The sequence below is a fragment of the Notechis scutatus genome, chromosome 3 (genome assembly GCF_049901735.1).
Source record: "Notechis scutatus isolate UNSWTSFEM ecotype Mainland chromosome 3, rNotScu1.2, whole genome shotgun sequence".
NCBI lineage: Eukaryota > Metazoa > Chordata > Lepidosauria > Squamata > Elapidae > Notechis > Notechis scutatus.
The window spans coordinates 124010899-124028887 of NC_142011.1; the positions used below are offsets into that span (position 1 = coordinate 124010899).

General features: G+C 35.3%; 1 protein-coding gene across 1 annotated transcript in view; it reads right to left on the reverse strand.

Moving 5' to 3' along the window:
- GALNT12 (polypeptide N-acetylgalactosaminyltransferase 12) overlaps window positions 1–17989 on the reverse strand; it is a 44044-nt gene that overhangs the window by 13232 nt on the left and 12823 nt on the right. Inside the window, exons 4-5 of the mRNA XM_087961132.1 lie at window positions 14506–14691; window positions 3035–3152 (exon numbers count right to left, since the gene is read on the reverse strand). Coding sequence (XP_087817258.1) covers window positions 3035–3152; window positions 14506–14691 — 304 coding nt within the window. The remainder of the gene's footprint in view (window positions 1–3034; window positions 3153–14505; window positions 14692–17989) is intronic.

Below are 17989 nucleotides of genomic sequence, written 5' to 3' on the forward strand. Positions count from 1 at the left end.
TCACGATCTGATTGGTAAACATGATAGTCTCTTACTGTGGTAATGGAGTCGGGAGAGATGCATTGAGCCATGTTTCACAGACAAATATAATGTCGAAGTTAGCCATATTTAGTAGGATGAGAAATTCAGGTATTTTATTCACGAGGCTTCTTGCATTGAGTAGTTTGCATTTAAGGCCGGCAGTAGTTGGAATTGAGGTAGTTGGGGGCGTGCGTGCCTAGTCTTGGGTGATGGTGGATCGGTTGAGGTAGGGTTGTGGTTGAGGGTAAAAGCTGAGTATTGGGTTGCGTGGCTTACTTTTGATACAGTCAGCATGGTAGTCAATGTACAGGTCCTTCTCTCCATTGTCTAGACGGTTTTTGAGTTCAATGCGGAGTACACGGGAGTGGGCACGTTGCTGTATGGTTAGGTCAGGGCGACAACGGAGGTTCTTATGGTTGGTGTTGGTTTTGGCGAGTGAGTTTATAGTATAAATGAATTTACGTTTGCTTGATTCATTTTTGCAAATGACTCTGCACAGGCGTGGGGCCACAGAGCCGTCACTGTTATTGAGCTCTCGGCCAATGCGTGAAATGTCAAGTATTTCATCAGCGGAGATGGTTGATGCTTGATAATCCCTGATGATGTTTCGGACAGTTGTGATGTCATCATTGTTATTGGTGACCTCTAGACCAAATAAGATGGCGTTAGGACGTTTCGTTCACGCTCAACAGCTTCTCTGATGAGGATTGGGATATCAATATTTGTCTGGGTTGTGTTTATTTGTGGATTGGGTTTTGGATTGGGTTGTGGTTGTTGGGTAGAGATGTGGTTTGTAGCTATTGGAAGTTCAGGTTTTTGCGTTGTTTCTTTTTTTTTTCAAGGTTGGATATTCTTTCTTTTATGGCGTCCAGGATGCTACTATGGTTTCAATGGTATCAATTCTTTCCAACAGATCCAGTTTGGGTTTGCATGATTTGCAGTAATATGGAAACTCATTGGATGATTCCAGGTATTGAATAAATTACTTGGTTAATCCCAAGCAGTCATGATGAGTGTATTTCTTACACAGAGAACATTTGATGGAGTTTTCATTATCCTTTAGATTTTTGTAGCATTTAAGGCATGTGCAGGAGTCTATGACTACATTGTGTAATAATGACAAACCTGAGAGTTTGGTGTTTGCTGTCGGTAAGCAAGAAGTGACAGAATACCAACTAAGAAGTGTAGGGGGAGGGTGTGGCACAATGAGGTGGAAGAATGCTATGAGGGGAGCCAGGGGAGGGATTGAGAGATCTGGCACAGGCTGTGTATGAATGCAGAAGGCCAGAGAATGTATAGTACAGAATGACTTGTGACTTTTCCCTGCCAGTTTCCCCCATTGATTTTACTTGTGGGAAGTTGGTAGGGAAAACTGCAAATGGTGATCCCATACTATGGGACAGATACTGCAACTATTGTAAGCACAAGCCATTTGTCAAGTGCCTGAATTGAAATTAAATGACTGGAGGCACAGTGACAGGTGAAACTTCAAAGACTGATCATAAATACTACTTGTTCAACACAACTGCAACTTTGAATGGTCATTGAATGAGTGGTTGGTTATCAAGGACCATCTATATACATGTTGCTTTTAACAATTAAAGCTTGAAAAGGAAATACAGGAGACACAATCAAAATCATTATTAGATAGTCCTCGCTTTAAGAACCACAACTGGGAGAAACAACTTTGTCACTAAACTATGTGGTTAAGTGCAGCATCACATGACTGCACTGAACATGAATTCTGTTGGAGTCACTAAGGAAGAAATCACATGACCACAATTGGTGATTTTACTGTTGGCTTCTCCATTCATTTTTTTTGAGGAAAGCTCTAGAAATGGCAATCAAGTGACCAAGGAGACACTGCAACTATCGTAAATGCATTCCAATTACGAAGCACCTGAATGGAGACCACGTGGCCATTGGGAAATTGTGACATTTGGAAGTTAAAGGAAAAGTTAAAGGAAGTTAAAAGTGATAATGTTACTTTTTGCACTATTGTAATTTTGAACAGTCACTAAATACTAATTTTGTGGTCAGAATTGCACATATACATCAATAGATTATCATGAAGGCCACTTCAGATAAAGGAGATAAGAGAAGTTACCAGGCATTTTATAGTATTAAATATTTATTAGCTAATGTTTGCAGTAGATGCATTCAATTAGTTATTATCAAAAAGCATCCAATTAAAACTTGCAACAGACTGAAGAATTACAATATGTATTAGTTTTTCTTTGAAACAAGATGAAATACAATTTCTTAAGCACTCCATGTTGCAAATTCAGATCAGAAAATATCCAGATAAGCATTTGCCTCAATATCTGAGGACTAAATATGTGGATATTGAGGCTTAAGGTAGAAACTGAAAGTTTTAAAAGACTTTCCTAAATAATATAAGTTTTCAAGGAGCCTGGAAGGTTGGGAATGCTGGTTTTTTGCATCCCCCCCCCCCCCCAATAATTGTAGCAGAAAAGAACCTCAAGTTCAAAACATTTAACTCTGGTATTCTGAGATTCTGATCTGTTCTCTACTCTTAAATCTGGGAATTAGAAAATACTTTTGTCATAAACTTAAATTATTTACCTCGGTCAAGCTTGATCAATTTTCACGCTACCTAAATGAGCTTCACTTATGATGAATTACAAACTCTTGTGTCTGGATGTTACATTATGTAAAAGGAAGTCTGCTATACAGTACTTCTATCCCATTAATTTTAAAGATGGATGATATGCATCTATCATAGAGTTTGGCTGATCAGCAAATAACCAATGAAATATTTGAACTACTAAAATAAGATGTTATGGCTGCTTAATTCCAGGTAACAGAGGCAGAATAAGTACTTGAATCAAACTTGAAATTCATCATAATAAGGAACTGTTTTATTAACATACTGACTATATCATAGATCATTTTCTTTGAAAATATTTCTTTCAAAGAAAAGAACAGAGACAACATGAAGAGGGATGGATTCTAGGAAGATCCTGGCAAGACTTGCAAAATCATTACTTACCCGAAATGAAAATTCAAGGTTTTCCCCTCCCCAGACTTCCATTCCTGTGTCGTATGAGCCAAGATAGTTAAAATAATTCTTGTTCACAGCAAAGAGTCCACCAGCCATAGTTGGAGACCTAACAGAGGAAAACACCTCAGAATTAATTGACAAACCAAATCTCCTTACCAAGTTAGTATCACATGTGAATCCATATGTAAATATCACCCTTAGCAGTATAATATGAAGAATACATCTATTTAACAAAATGTAATTGCTCTGTAGCTCAGAATGAAATAACAAATACTGTAATCAAGTTTTACTCAGAAAACAGGAAGGAAGCCAGACAAGAAAACTTTGATCAAAAATCATTGTGAAATCCCCTTGCAGCAAGATGGTCAGCAAATTAATTAATTAATTAAAATAAATAGGAAACACAATGATAGAATTCTTTAGCAAGCTTTGGTTTGTTTTTCAATCAGTAAATTTAAATTGTTTAATATCTGAAATCAATAAAGCAAAAGTGAAGAAACTGTGGCCTTCAAAATATTGCTGAACATCTCTCAGCATCCTGAGAGATTATAAAGATTAAAAGTCAATACAAAATACACAAAATACAGATTTTTTTAAAAAGTGAGAAAGAAAAAAGACAAAGAAAGAAGAAAGTAACTTCCTCCTGTATGCTAACAAGTAAAAACAATTTTAGTAATTTAGCACAATCTCTAAATACCACATAATCTCTCTTTTCCCCAGAGCTCATTTATTAACTAAAAAAAAAACCCAGAATCAAAATGTTTCATCAATTATTCCTGGTTGGAAAAAAATACATAATTAATTTCTGATCGAAAAAGCCAACCCTGTATTTCTTCCCTAGGTTTTTAAAAACATTTTTAAATCCTTCAAAAAAAAAAAAGTTCTAGAGCTAGCCTGTTGTTCATCTGTTTCAAGCAAAAGTCTTTCAAATCTTTAAAAATATATTCTTTAAGTCCAATGTGCAAAATTTATCCTTTTGCTTATCACCTCTCATAAAGTCTTTCAAAACCTTACCAGAACTTTTTGCACATTCAATAAAAAGAATTTATACAAATTTCTGATTCAATATCTATATATCTCTTTTAGGAAATGAGTCATCTACCAGTTTCATTTGGATTGCATTTAAATCCTTCAAAATGTTTTCACAAACATCCAATGTTGCTTGTTCTTCTATAATTTCATTGCCACATGGTCTGTCCATTTGTCAATAAGTTCAGCCACTTTGTCATGAAGCTTAGTAAAAGAATGAAAAACTTGTAATAAAGATTTCAGCTCCATTTTCTTTACCCTTATCCTTTGACTCCTTTGAGTATCCAATGTTCAAAGTATCACCATATTCCCATGAGAAAATTTCTTAATTAATTCAAGGCTACAAATTCAAATCGCTTTGGCCTCTAAATCTGTTGTTAACTATTCTAAAATCCATATACTAAAACCCTTTTGCTATATAGTCAAAAAGGTCATATATTTTCAAACCTTTTAAAACGAAATTTAAATAATTATTCTCTAAGGAAGAGGAACTCACTGATGAATACAGAAAAACCTTGCCAGTCTGAAAGGTCTTTATATTATATTGTATTGTATTGTATTGTATTGTATTATATTATATTATATAGATATATACACACACACACATACATACACACATACACACACGTGTGTGTATATGTATGTTTATATATATATATATATATATATATATATATATATATATATATATATATATATATATATAAAATAAATATAATATAATATAATATAATATAATATAATATAATATAATATAATATAATATAATATAATATAATATAATATAATATAAATTATATTATATTATATTATATATATATGTGGTCTTGGCGTGTTTGAGTCTTTAGACCCGAACACGCCAAGACCTGCATACCTGTACCCGTGAAAATCTACGAAAACATATCATATATTATATACAACATATTATAAAAATACCACTCATGCATCATCACAAAATCTCCGGAACTGTAAAGCCTACAAACTTGAAATTTGGCACATATGTCCATCTTAGCTTCTAAGTGCTCACTAAGAAAGGATTTTTCGAAATGACCATCAGAGCATTAGTATTTTGTATATTATTATTAACATGCTCTGATGCTAAGGAGTTCTACTCCCCCTCCCCAGAAAAGAAATCTGTTCCAAATGCAAAACACAAGCAAAGGAGAGGAGTTTCAGTTTTAGTTTCATAGCAGCAACCAGCTTTAGTACGGAACAGTTGAGCTAAGCCAACCTCAAACTCCTTGCTGTCTCCTTCTCGCTCACACAGCAAATACTGTTTCAGTTTCCATGTTTCAGTTTCCAAACAGCCCTCAACTCTCACACACTGACAGGACACTAGCTAGATGAATACTGATGGATGCTGGTAGGCAGAGGCACTATTCTCCCCCACTTATTTTCCTCCCAAAAATCACATAGTTTCATAGCAAAGCAGTGGTATAGAGCTAGTTTTTCTAATATGCAATAAAAATAATAATAATGCAAGAGGGCTTAAGAAATGGGGTTTGGGTAAACTTTGTATGTAAAAAGCTGCTTTGTGAGTGTGAGCATCATGAAATCTCAAATTCCAGCCATTCCCTTCATCAACTGACCATAAAATAACAATTTCCAGAATCTACTCACAAGGAGCAGTTGTCCAGAAGTCACATGGATACTCTTTAGAATCTTTCCTTCTGGAGAGGTTTCATTAGTCTAGAGCCAACATTTAGCCACAATTTCTTAGCAAATGTCATCCTGCTAATAAGCAGTGTGTCAGCCCACCATGCCTGCCATAGGAAGTCTTCACGTACGGACTAATTTTTTGTGGATGCAGTAGCTCAATAACAATCAAAAGGGTACAGTTTACTAATCCTGGGAGTAAGGATTACAAGGTATAAAATTCAGCCTGCTCCATTAGATCTGGAAGAGGCATGTTGGAGTTACCATTCACGATTGGTGAGAACCAGGAAAAGGTCATATACTATAATTCCAATATTCCTTCAAGCAAATCAGGAGAAAATAAACATGGCATTTTCATGGGCAATTAACAAGCAGTAACATGATAGCAATGATTTGGCAGGCTTTGGTAACAGTACAACTAGAAATGCATATCTTAAATTACAAGTTAAATGAAGCAGACACACATTAAAATGTGTAAGCAAATGTACAGAACTGAAGAAAGATACTACATGAATTAATTTATTACTTATTTATATTCCCATTCCTCCCATTCCCATTCCTCTTTCTTAAAACTATTTTCTGTAAAAGAATAATGTTTCCTTGAGAATTTGAAGGTTTTTCTGACTAAAAATAAATAAGGCATGGGTATTCAAAATAAATAAGGCATGGGTAATCACCAAAATGGGATTAGCTCACTCTACTCATGCCAGCAGAAAAGGTCTACCACAGACCACATCTGCTAAAGAATTTTGGCAATGAGGTCAATAAGTCTTTTTCTCAGTGGTCTCAACTCTGTGGAACATTCCACCACCAGAAGTGAGAACTGTTCTCACTCTTTTGGCCTTTTGGGTGAGCATTAAAACTTCCTTTTGCTGGTTGGCTTGAGGTCACAAGGGGATGCTCACCATTGGAGGTGGTTGATGGGATAAGAAGACCTTATCCCTGTGCTGTTTTCTTGGTTCTGGTTTTTTGCATAATTTCAAAATGTAAATGTTTCTACTTTTAAATTTTTAATTGCTTTTGTATTTATCTTTTTCTGTTCTGCAAGTAGCCCAAAGTTGCCCTCAGAATATGAGCAGCATGTAAATTTAATAAATAAATAATGCAGAATTGGAAGACAATATGCTTTCAAGTTAAACAACAATTAAAGCCCTCTACCTTTTTCTTCAACGTATATTTTTGAAAATGCATTTTCAGCACTCACTGCAACCAAAACTAAATATCAAAACAGGCAGAAGTTGACTATTATGCTGTCTCTGACTAACAAAAGTTACAATCGTTCATGAAATATATCATTATGAGTTAAGCTCAGATATCCCATTAAAATTTATAATTAATGTGTTAACTATTCAGCAAATATTCAACAATTATCATTCGTATTATAAATTATAATCAGTGCATAATTTGTGCAATTTATTATAAACCTCATAATTTATACCATGAGAGATAAAGTTCTATACTGCAAAGTGATATTGTACTGTATGGAATACTCATTCTTATTACCAAACACTAAAATAATCATTTGTTTTCATGATTGCACATATTATATTTTTTTTTATTTTATAGAAATTTATGGTATACATTTTTTATAAAACTACAAAGTAATTGTTACCAAAGCTTTATGAAGTTAGATGTGCTTATTATGTTAGTGGGGAACTTAACCTACAGTCTTAGACTTATTAATCATACTAACCATACAAGGAAAAACACAAAAATAGTACTTTATGTACCTTTTAAAAAAGAGATGATGGGGATAAAAAAGTAGGAGAACTAATAAATCTGTTTTATTTTGATCTTTGCAAAAATTGAAAACGAACATCAGTCCCAGCGAGATCTTGAAATGGTATCAAGATTACAGAGATTTACAAATCATATGAAGAAAGTTAAAGCAATAATTATGTTCAAATAGAATTGGGATCGAAAATTCTGTTATGCTTTTGATGTTCCTGAACTACAACTTTCCACAGCCTTACAAAGCAGGGTCAGTGGTCAGGAATGAAGGAAGATGCATTATTTTTCTGCTTCTATGGACTCCCCAAGCCTGCCATTTATTTTTTTTACAGGAAGCAGGTGTTAATTTTGCACAGCTTTTTTTTTCTTTCCAGCAATTTTCCACAAGTACAGGGTCCACTGGACTAGACCAAACATTTTCACCATGTACTCCAACAAAATCATCATACATCACACTTTTTTGAAAAACATGTTATTCTTTATATATTAAATATTTGGAAATTTTTCATACACTTTGTTTATTTTGAACTCAAGAATCAAGCTTAACTTTTATTGCTAATTATATTGTCTTTCTTATCCTTATTTTAAAAAAATAGTCAACCACTAGGTGGCTTTTGCTTATTACCCATTGTTTCTCCAAAAATACGGTTAATGAATACGGTTAATGAATTCTCATCCAAGAAGCTTTGTCTTGATCCAGTCAGAAGCAGCTTCTTGGATAAGAAGCGAAACATCTTCAAAGAAAAACAAGGAAATCCAGTTGCCTCTTGAAAAAGCATCTTTGGGACAACCATGACCCGGATGATTGAGAATCTCCAAAGACACATATCGGAAGCAACTACATTCCTCTATCTAAAAGTTACTCCTTGCAACTTTCCTCAGTCTGAGATTTTCTTGCTTTGGGTAGAGGGACTATTAACTTGTTCCCGCAAATGGCATAAGTGACATAATTTAAGAACAAAAACAAGTTAATAAATAATAAACAGATAACACCACAGGCTTTTTGAAGTGTGCTGGCATCACCTTATTCACAGAGAGGGGCAGACAACCTCCTACTCCCTTGTTCACTAAAGGAGCCAGGAAGGGCAAAAATACAAAGCACAAGGGAAGTGAGTCAGCCTCTCCTAGACCACCACATCTCACAGAGTTATTGTTGTAGGGAAAATAGAAGGCAAGAACATTGTGTATGTTGCCTTGAATTGTACATAAAATAAAGGCAAGATATAAATCTAATAATTTTTTTAAAATGCTAGAAAATATCCTATCTATCAATATTCACAGCCAAGAAGGGTGTAGCGTAGCATCTTATCAGACCTTGCCCATGAAATCACTTTTTGGGCAAAATATTGCATTGAATGGTTGCAGTGGCCAAACAAAAAACTCACAAAACTTAATTCTTCCAAAAAGAGAGCTGATCATCCTGAACATCCACAGACAAGACAGCCTACCAGTGGAAGAAGGAAAAAGTAAAAGACCACTTTTCCTGCTTTACTGCTCTATCTAGGCGTGAATGCCCTTGTCCTGTCAAGTTTGCTTTTCATCTTGTTCCCTCAACATCCCAGCATATCCATTTACTGCTCTCTCTTTTCGGATCTGCACTGTGGATCTGTACAATAAATCAAGGGGCACACCTACACATACACATCATAATTTTAAAGAGAAATACAATGTTTGAAACTGGGTAGATAGGATTTATTTGAATTATGACAATGATAGAATAAAAAGAAACTGAGACAAAATTTGAATAAAATATTTAAAAGATACATCTTTGCTGCTGTTTAATTTTTACCAATGGTGCTTCCTATACTGTTAAATAGTTTATTTACAATTATATGGTTATACAGCATTATTCTTCAAAAATTATTAATGTTCCTCACCAGGTTGGAGTATGTAAGGAATTCAGCTGCAAAATATATTTAGCAGAAACACCTTACCACAAAAATAGTATTTCTAGTCCCATAAAGTGTTGCCTCTTCCCATTCCTTAAGCTATCCAAGGAAAACATCTATTTAATTATTAATCTCTTTCTGAATAAGATTGGCAAAAATCAGGTCTTCCAAAGGCTGTAAATGTGCCAACAGTTTTAGATTAAAAAATACCCCACTTCTATTCCTTTAAAGTTATATTGTGCTTGAAAATTAGCACTGCTTTTCTTTTCACTGAAACAAGGAGATTTTTGATAGGAAATGAAAAGTCATCTAAGACTAATCTGTAAAATACAGCTCAAAAACTGACAATTTTGTCATTTCTAAGATTATTTTTTTACGTATTCCTACTTAATTACAGAAGTGCATTTATCTTCAAGCTCTAATATTGTGAGATGTAAGATACCTTGCAGAATTATCCATTTATTGTTTTACAAATAATTTCTGATTATAGACATTTTAAAAAAAATAGGATCAAAGACGTCTCTCAGTCAAGGGCTACAATTTTGTTTTCTCTATTTTTGAGGAACCTCAAAGTTCTGAAAATGACATGGAAGTGAAAGGGCAATGTAGAAGACAAACTTCAATTTTTGGCTTTTGTTTTGCTTAGGTGTAATAGTAGGAGGGAATGACCTTGGGAGACAGGAAGAAGAGTTGAATACTAAACAACTGTAAAAGGTATCTCAGTCCACAGAAAAAGAGAGCCTGGGAAATGTTTTAGAAGAAATACTTTTTAGTTTTCTGGCAAGTAAAAGGAAAATGTGCAAGGAATACTTTCAAGCTTGCAAGATTCTGATGATATAACCTTACAATAAAGATAGCTTTAGTAGTCATTGTTGTGCTTCTTGCCTGAGTGGGCTGACAGGTAGGCTCTGGATGGAGTTCTATTCTTGTTTATTGTATTTTATGAAATTTGAACAAAGAAACCATAATACTGTGAACTTCTGGGAGCTTGTAGGTACCACAAAAATAAATCTGGGGCCACATACCATGGCCCATCTCTAATCTATAAGAAGTCAATCCTAATACATTTTGGTTTTGACTCATTTATTTTGCACCTAGAAACCACACATTTTGAGTAACACTTCTACTTATATTTAACTAGTTCTATTAAATCAAACATAGCAGTTGTAGGAAATGATATCTTAGTTTTAGACTTAAAATTATATTTTATTGTCTATAATATATCCTTAATTCCTTTTCATGTTATTGACCTATTTCATAAGTAAACTATATTTCTAAAGCATGAAAGATAATACATTATTTGCTATAAGCTGTACTGATGCCACAGAAAAAAAAAACTATACATTCAAATAAGGTGAACTAAAGAAGGACAAAATTAAATGTGATCTTATCAGCAGTAAGCAATTATTAACAGAACAATGTTCAGGTGCAAAAATTGTGTACTGTTATTCATCATCCCAACAAGGAAATACAATTAAAAAAAATTATTTTACAAATTATTTTACAATGAGTTACCAATGTTTGATTGGAAGGATAATTTGATCAATTTTAACAACTTTTAATACTTAAATTCGCAACAACTCCTACTATCTCTATATACTTATATGAAATTCCATGTTTGGAGCAAGGCTACCTTTCCCTTTTTGTTTTCAGAAATGTCTGAAAAAAACCTGACAGACATTTGTTAACTAACTTACCATATAAACTGAAAAGTTAGGCTGTTTAATCATTAGTAGATCTGTTCATAGATAAGTGCCCCAACATACCTTTGCAAACCTTCTAACTGCCTCTGTAAACTATTTTTGTTCAATTTAACTCTAAACCTCAGGGGGAATTCTGTTACGCAACAATACAAAAAGAGTAAAACGTAGCTACTACCCTCAGGAATTGGCTTAAAAGAAAGAATTCCAACCAATCATGTCAAACAGTTATTTTTTTCCGATAATTGATCTAAGTCTCATAACTCTAGCTGACTGAAGAGAGCATAGAGCTTTTATTCAATTCCACTGAATGCTGTATACATTCAATTACCAACTATACTGGGGTGAATAAACTGAAATTAAATAATAAAGTTTTTCTGCTGATTAGCAGGAAACTGTGGATTGGAACTGGGATTCAGCTTCCTCTGCACAGTGGCTTCACTCCCTTGTAAAAAATTCTAGAAGAAATTTTTAAAGATATTTACACCCAATTCTGCAAAGCTCTGACAGGATTGTATCTTGTAAGACAAAATTGGCAGAGAAAGTACAATACAATCGCATCAGTACACTTTCTTTATTTTTATATGTCAGTTTTATTTTTGCTTCCATCCTCTGTCTCTCTCACTCTTTGTCTGTCTACTCACAATAATATGTAATCTTATTGTGTTGCATTTAACCAAATAAAAATCCTTTATTACTACAGTGTTGGTTTATATTAGCAGCACACAAAGAATTGCTGGATACCTATCCCCCTAGCAAAAGAGAAAAGTAGAATAATCTATTGTTCTATATACTATTTAGATGCCAGATGAAGTCAATGCTTACTCTAGGGGTGGGATGCTACCGGTTCTGCCCAGCTCTACAAACCGGTAGCTCTGAAGAGCAGCAGACACCGAACCGGTTCTGTGTTTACTGCTGTTTGGCCCACCCACCTGCCCGGGCTCCTTTATTTCATGCTTTTTCAACCTCAGCGGCTTTGCATGGCACGGCTGAGGATGAAAAAGCAGGAAAAAAGAGGCTTTCCAAACACTGCGCACCTGTGTGCAGTGCTTTTCAGCTGTCCGGGCAGCATAGCTAAAGATTTTCGTACATGTGCACACATGCGCACACAAAATGTAGTCACCGAACCAGTAGTAACACCAGTTGAATCCCACCACTGGCTTACTCCAAACTCAAGAACAGCCACCTGCCTGCAAAAAAAACTCTATCCAGGGATCCCAGAAACAGGGAAGAGAAGTGACAGGATAAATATTGTAGGAAGGGATTCCCAGACCTGGGTTACCACTGTGATAGAGAACTTCCTTCTTACATGTAGCTCAAACGTTTTTAGCATAAAGACAAAAGTAGGCCATAGGACAAAAAAGATAGCTATTATTTTAACACAGAGATTATATACTGTTTTGTCAATTCTGACTTCCACAAAGTAAGTGGCATAGAAGCACATTTTTCTACTCAGTGATTTTGACAAACATCCTTTCTTCACAACAGACTACATGCTACTGACTACCTTTATAGCTACATGCTATATTACATATCTTAAGATTTCTCCATTTATACTCCCATTTTTAGTAAACATTCTACCTAGAGTTACAAATTCATCCTTTTGCTTTTTGTCAAGGCATATAAAGTTGCATCAGATTTTTATTTTATTTATTTATTTTGTCAAGCATGTTTAGATAACAGATGTAAGTATAAACATTATTATTAATACATGAAATGAATATGAATAAATGGGAACTTTTGGACAGGGACTGTAGGCACGCTGGTGCACTTATGCACGCCCCTTACAGACCTCTTAGGAGTGGAGTGAGGTCAACAGTAGACAGTCCAAGGTTAAAGTTTTGGAGGTTTGGGGAAGAAACCACAGAGTCAGGTAGTGTATTTCCAGGCATTGACCAATCTGTTGCTGAAGTCGTATTTCCTGCAATCGAGTTTGGTGCCGTTTACCTTAAGTTTGTATCTAATTCTGTGCTCGTGTATTGTTGTGGTTGAAGCTGAAGTAGTCATTGACGGGTAGGGCATTGCAATAGATAATTTTATGTTACTACCCTTAGGTCAGACCGAAGGTGGCATAGTTCTAAGTTGTCGAAGCCTAAAAATAAAAGATAAAGGAACCAACAACTCTACAGATAAGGTAAGGCGCCTCACATGCTAGAATTGTGAGAAAATAAAGAATCTTAAAAACTGAAAGAGGAATTTCCAACTCTCATTTATTGGTGAATTCATTAAGGCAGAGTCTCTTGGAACATTTTGAATTGTTTCTTTTCAGATTTCTCCAAGTTTGCTAAGGAACCCACTTTAGCTGATGGGTACTTTACAATGTTGAACGCATATACCAATTGTCATGAGAAATATAGTCTTGTGATTAAGCAATCCTAGCTAAATAGTTGCAATCACCTGGAAACACAACATCAGAGGACTGAAAATATTTAGCGAATAGGATGGTTTCTCTAAAATCTAAGATCTTATGGGCATTGGTATCTTTGTAGACTGTGGCATGAACGCAATAGGTGTGTCAGAGGTGAATTATACTCCTGGGTCTGAAGACTGAACATTTCGTCAGTTGAGAACAGTGAATAGAACAGAACAGGAGCTGAGGGACTTAGAGCAGGAACAGAACAGATCAGATTTGAAAGAAAGAAATGCAGAAACTGAAAGATCAAGTCCTGGGGGAAAAGTTGCTGAAGTCACTCTTAGCATCAGGAGACCAGTGGAAAGCAATGTGATCAAAATACAAATAATGCTCTCACCAAAGCAAAACAAGGCAGAGAACTATACAAGAAACATGAGGCAGGGTAAAGAATCTTTGTAAATTTGTTTCCCATGAGAAAGTGTTCTGGTCTACAAAGTGTTCTTCATAGATTCTATATTTGTGTCAAATGGGAAGAGGAATAAGATTGTAAAGGAAAGGATTTTTGTAGAAATTCCAAAAAGAACGAGGCAGAGGAAACCAGCCTGTAGAACCGGATATGGTAAAAAAAAAGTTTAATTAATTGCTTCATTAATAATTGCAGAATTTTTCTCTTTTAAGTTGCCTTCTGCAATTGACTGATGGCAATCTTATCAATGCCAATGGTCTTCAAGTGGCACTCGAGATGTTGGGGATTTCACCCAGTGCCTATTACTACTGGTATTATTTTCTTTTTCAAATGAACGTTTTCTTTTTCTACAATGATTATTATTATTATTCACTCAGATGCTATTACTGAAATCCACACTGATAGTTTCAATTATTACCGCTGGTCACACAAACTAATCATAGTACGGTAGTACTGTAGCAACTAAGCCAACTTGTGCAAAAAAATAAAATGTGTGAAGGACAGATTACAGATCTTATTTTTAAAATAAAATTGCCAGTATAATAATCTAGTATAACAGTATTGTATTTGATCATTATTCATCTCAACAGGTTTATCAAAATATAATTTCAGATGGAACTCAAAATCAATCTAACCTGATAACATCAGTCTTGGATCTTCGATGTTGCTGCTCCCGCTCTGGCACTATGTGCCAAGTAAAGACCAGCCTCCAGTCAAACCCACCAATCTGCGGCTCTCCAGCATTTCCCAAGAATTCAAAGGTGTTCCAATCAATTACATCAATCACAGGACAGACGACAGCTGATGGTTCTTCTTTAATTCTATGCATGTTTACAAAGAAATATTGTTTGTATCCTGATGGTAGAAACTTAACATGTTGAATAGATTGTAGAAGACCATTAGCACAAGTATATAAAAGTAGTTTTCAGTTTTCCAAACTTTTACAGACATTTTACAGTATTTTCCTAATAATTAAAGAAGTACCTAACCAATTTCTATCATCAAAGTAACTAGTATAAAGATATTTGTCTGAAAGGTGCATTTGGACTGCATTCCCAAAATTTCCACCCAGCATAGTTCCAGACAGATTTGGAGGATTCCAAGTTGGGAAAGACTAACGTAGAACAAGAAAGGATAATGTTTTGTATATTTTATTTTTGTGTATCATGTGCATTTTCTGCATATACATTTTCTGACTTCACTTTGACAGTCTTTTGGAAGGCACTGAAGACTTGGTTTTGCCGGAAGGCCTGGGGAACCCAGTGTGTGAGGGAGTTCATCAATAGCTTGTTTAATTGTGTACTTCGCCGGGAGGATGGGTCATTGGCTTTTTGGGCCTTTTTTTTTCTATATTGTTTTTTATTGCTTGTAAGCCGCCTAGAGTTGCTGTGAGCAAGTAGACAGCTATATAAATTTTATAAATAAATAATTTTTATTTTTTCTCAACATTTCCAAGTATACTTTGTAAATAATCAAAGGTATTGGGTGAAAACCCACTACTCTCCATCATGTAAGAATCTTTACATATTTATTGTATCCCACCATTGGATTGCTCAGATAAGGTGCAAAGATTTTCAAATCAGCTGAGCATATGGAGCCTCACCCCCTGCAGTAAAAACTAAGGAAAGAGATGAAAAATGTTTACCTTTTTACCCTTACATACAATGATCTCATTAATAAATGTGAAGGATAACTAATTATTACTTTCCATATACTATTATACTGAGTTTCACTTCAGTGCTGTTGCAAGAGGCAAACAAGCATACTTGTGCATATTTTCTTTTAGTCAAGATTCAATTAACCTCCCCTTTTATTCATCTGCTGACATCATCAGATCAATCAAAAACTTTCAACTATCTCCTCTCTAAACTCTTCTATTTCACAGTTTATCCAAGGCATCTTGCTACATAATCTGAGACTGGTTCTATTCTAATTTAATACAATTATGTATGCATAACTAATAAATTCCAGCAATAAGTTTGCATAATTAATAAACCGTTAAATGGCTTAAACAAAGGATATAAACCATCGCAAATATACAAAATGCTTACAGGAAAGCAAGAAGCAGAAAACTTGTAACATGTTCTGTAAAAGGAAGACAATATAATATACTACTATTGGTGATCTGAGGAATTTTTTAGATTTATTCATATCTATTTTCCTCCTTTCTGAATCCTACATAGGGTAGTCAATGTATCCAAGAGAACAACTTATTAATATTTTAAATTTTAAAGGCAAAAATAATGTGGAATATTATTTCTCACTGACTGTTGCCTCTCTTAATCAGAATAATCAAGCTAAATGTAAAAAACTGAAATTTCTGATTGTCAACCAACATCCACAGGTTTCATTTGGAAGATAAAACCTTTATGTTATGGATTACAATAATTTGCTTTGTAGAAAATAAACTAATTAATAACTTACAGAAGCAAATAAAAACAAAAATGGAAGGAAATACATTATTCAGCTTTTGTCACTATACATTTATTATGATATTGATAATCATCTTCAAGAAAAGAAGAAAGAGATGAATGTTTGGAGCAGATTAAATGAAGTCTTAACTGAAGAATAATAGAACTTTCATCAATCCTAGCATTCACAAGCACAAAGAGACTCGTGTTACTCACTCTCCAGTCCAAGCAACTTCAAGAGTTCAGTGGCCACTCCTTCTGACGGTGCCTGTCAGTGAAATGGCCATGCTCCCAGCAAGCTGCAGACCAACTGCCAAACAACCACAGATAAAAGATAAAAGACACAAAGGAGGAAAAAGGAGATGGAGTCAGAGATGGTGAAGAAAGAAGACCAAGAGAACTTGTATTTGATTAAAATTATCCAAGCTGTTATACTGGATTAAAATCATGCAACTAGAATACAAAAATGTGGAGCAGAGTCTATGTAAGGACATATTGGTTATCTTTTCCCCCCTCTTAATGTCTACCTAGAAAGCGGAAAGCAGCAAGCACAATTATTTCTAACATCAGGGTCATGTATCAAGGAATCATTTGCTTCTTGATCATTTTATTTTATACAAAGTCAACACTATCCTACAGCCTCCTTCCAGCTCTTCATTTCTAATCCCAGCACATTTTGTACAAGAAGTACTGTCATGCCTCTGGTGGAGACTGACTCTGAGGGACAGGAGGAACAGCCAACAGGGAGTGGAAGTATGGCTCCGGAGGTTGTGGAGGAGGCTGGGGAAGGGCAGAGGCCGGCTGGGCAGTCAAAGGAGGACCCAGGCCCATCCCCTCTCCATCCTAGGGCACACAGGGAGGAGAGGATAAGGGAGAGATGTGGTCTACTTGGGAGGAGAGGGCTTTGATCCTCTTCATGGGCTGCAGCTATGACAACTGAGTAAGAGTACAGACATGTATACAGGTGAACGCTGGAAACAAAGCATGGAAATATCTCTAGTTTATGGTTCCTCTCTGAGTTTGGTGTCCTTCCCAGTGTGTGTTATCTGTGGACGTCCTCCAGCCTTATCTTGCCTGGTTTGGGTTGCTTTTTCCTTCTTGTTGTAACTGTTTGTGTGGGAGCTTTTGTCTTCTGTCAAGAATATTCGGAACTTGAAAGCAAAGTGAAGGAATAAAAGGGTTTTTTTTTTGGTGACTAGGTTTGTTTTGTATCCCATCCTGGGTCATCACAAGTACATTAAAACAATAAATCAATAAATCCTGCCATTCTTAATCCCTCCTCAATCTTGCCGTCAATTCATTTAAGTGAAGTTTGCATTGAAGGAGCAACTACAATCAAAAACAGGCATTTGGGACAAACAGATACTTGCATGGCACAAATTACCATGTAGACACTATGAAATTGGTTTGCCAGGACTCTGTAGCGGTAGCCCACAAAATATCCAGCCATGACGTTTGTGCCATTACATCTATTCTTCATCTTATACTCCTGCAAAGAGAACATTAGGGTTGCACAATGCAGGAGCCCCATTCAAGGCCTTTCTAGCATTCTGAAACATTTCAGGAACGTGGTTATGGCAAGGACAAACGAAATTTTCTAAAAGTTGTTACTTCAAATATCTGGATGCTCTGGAAACACAGTCTTCCAGGATTTGCTTGCACCTCAGATTTCTTATCAGGAAACGCAAGAGTTCAACATCACCAGTCT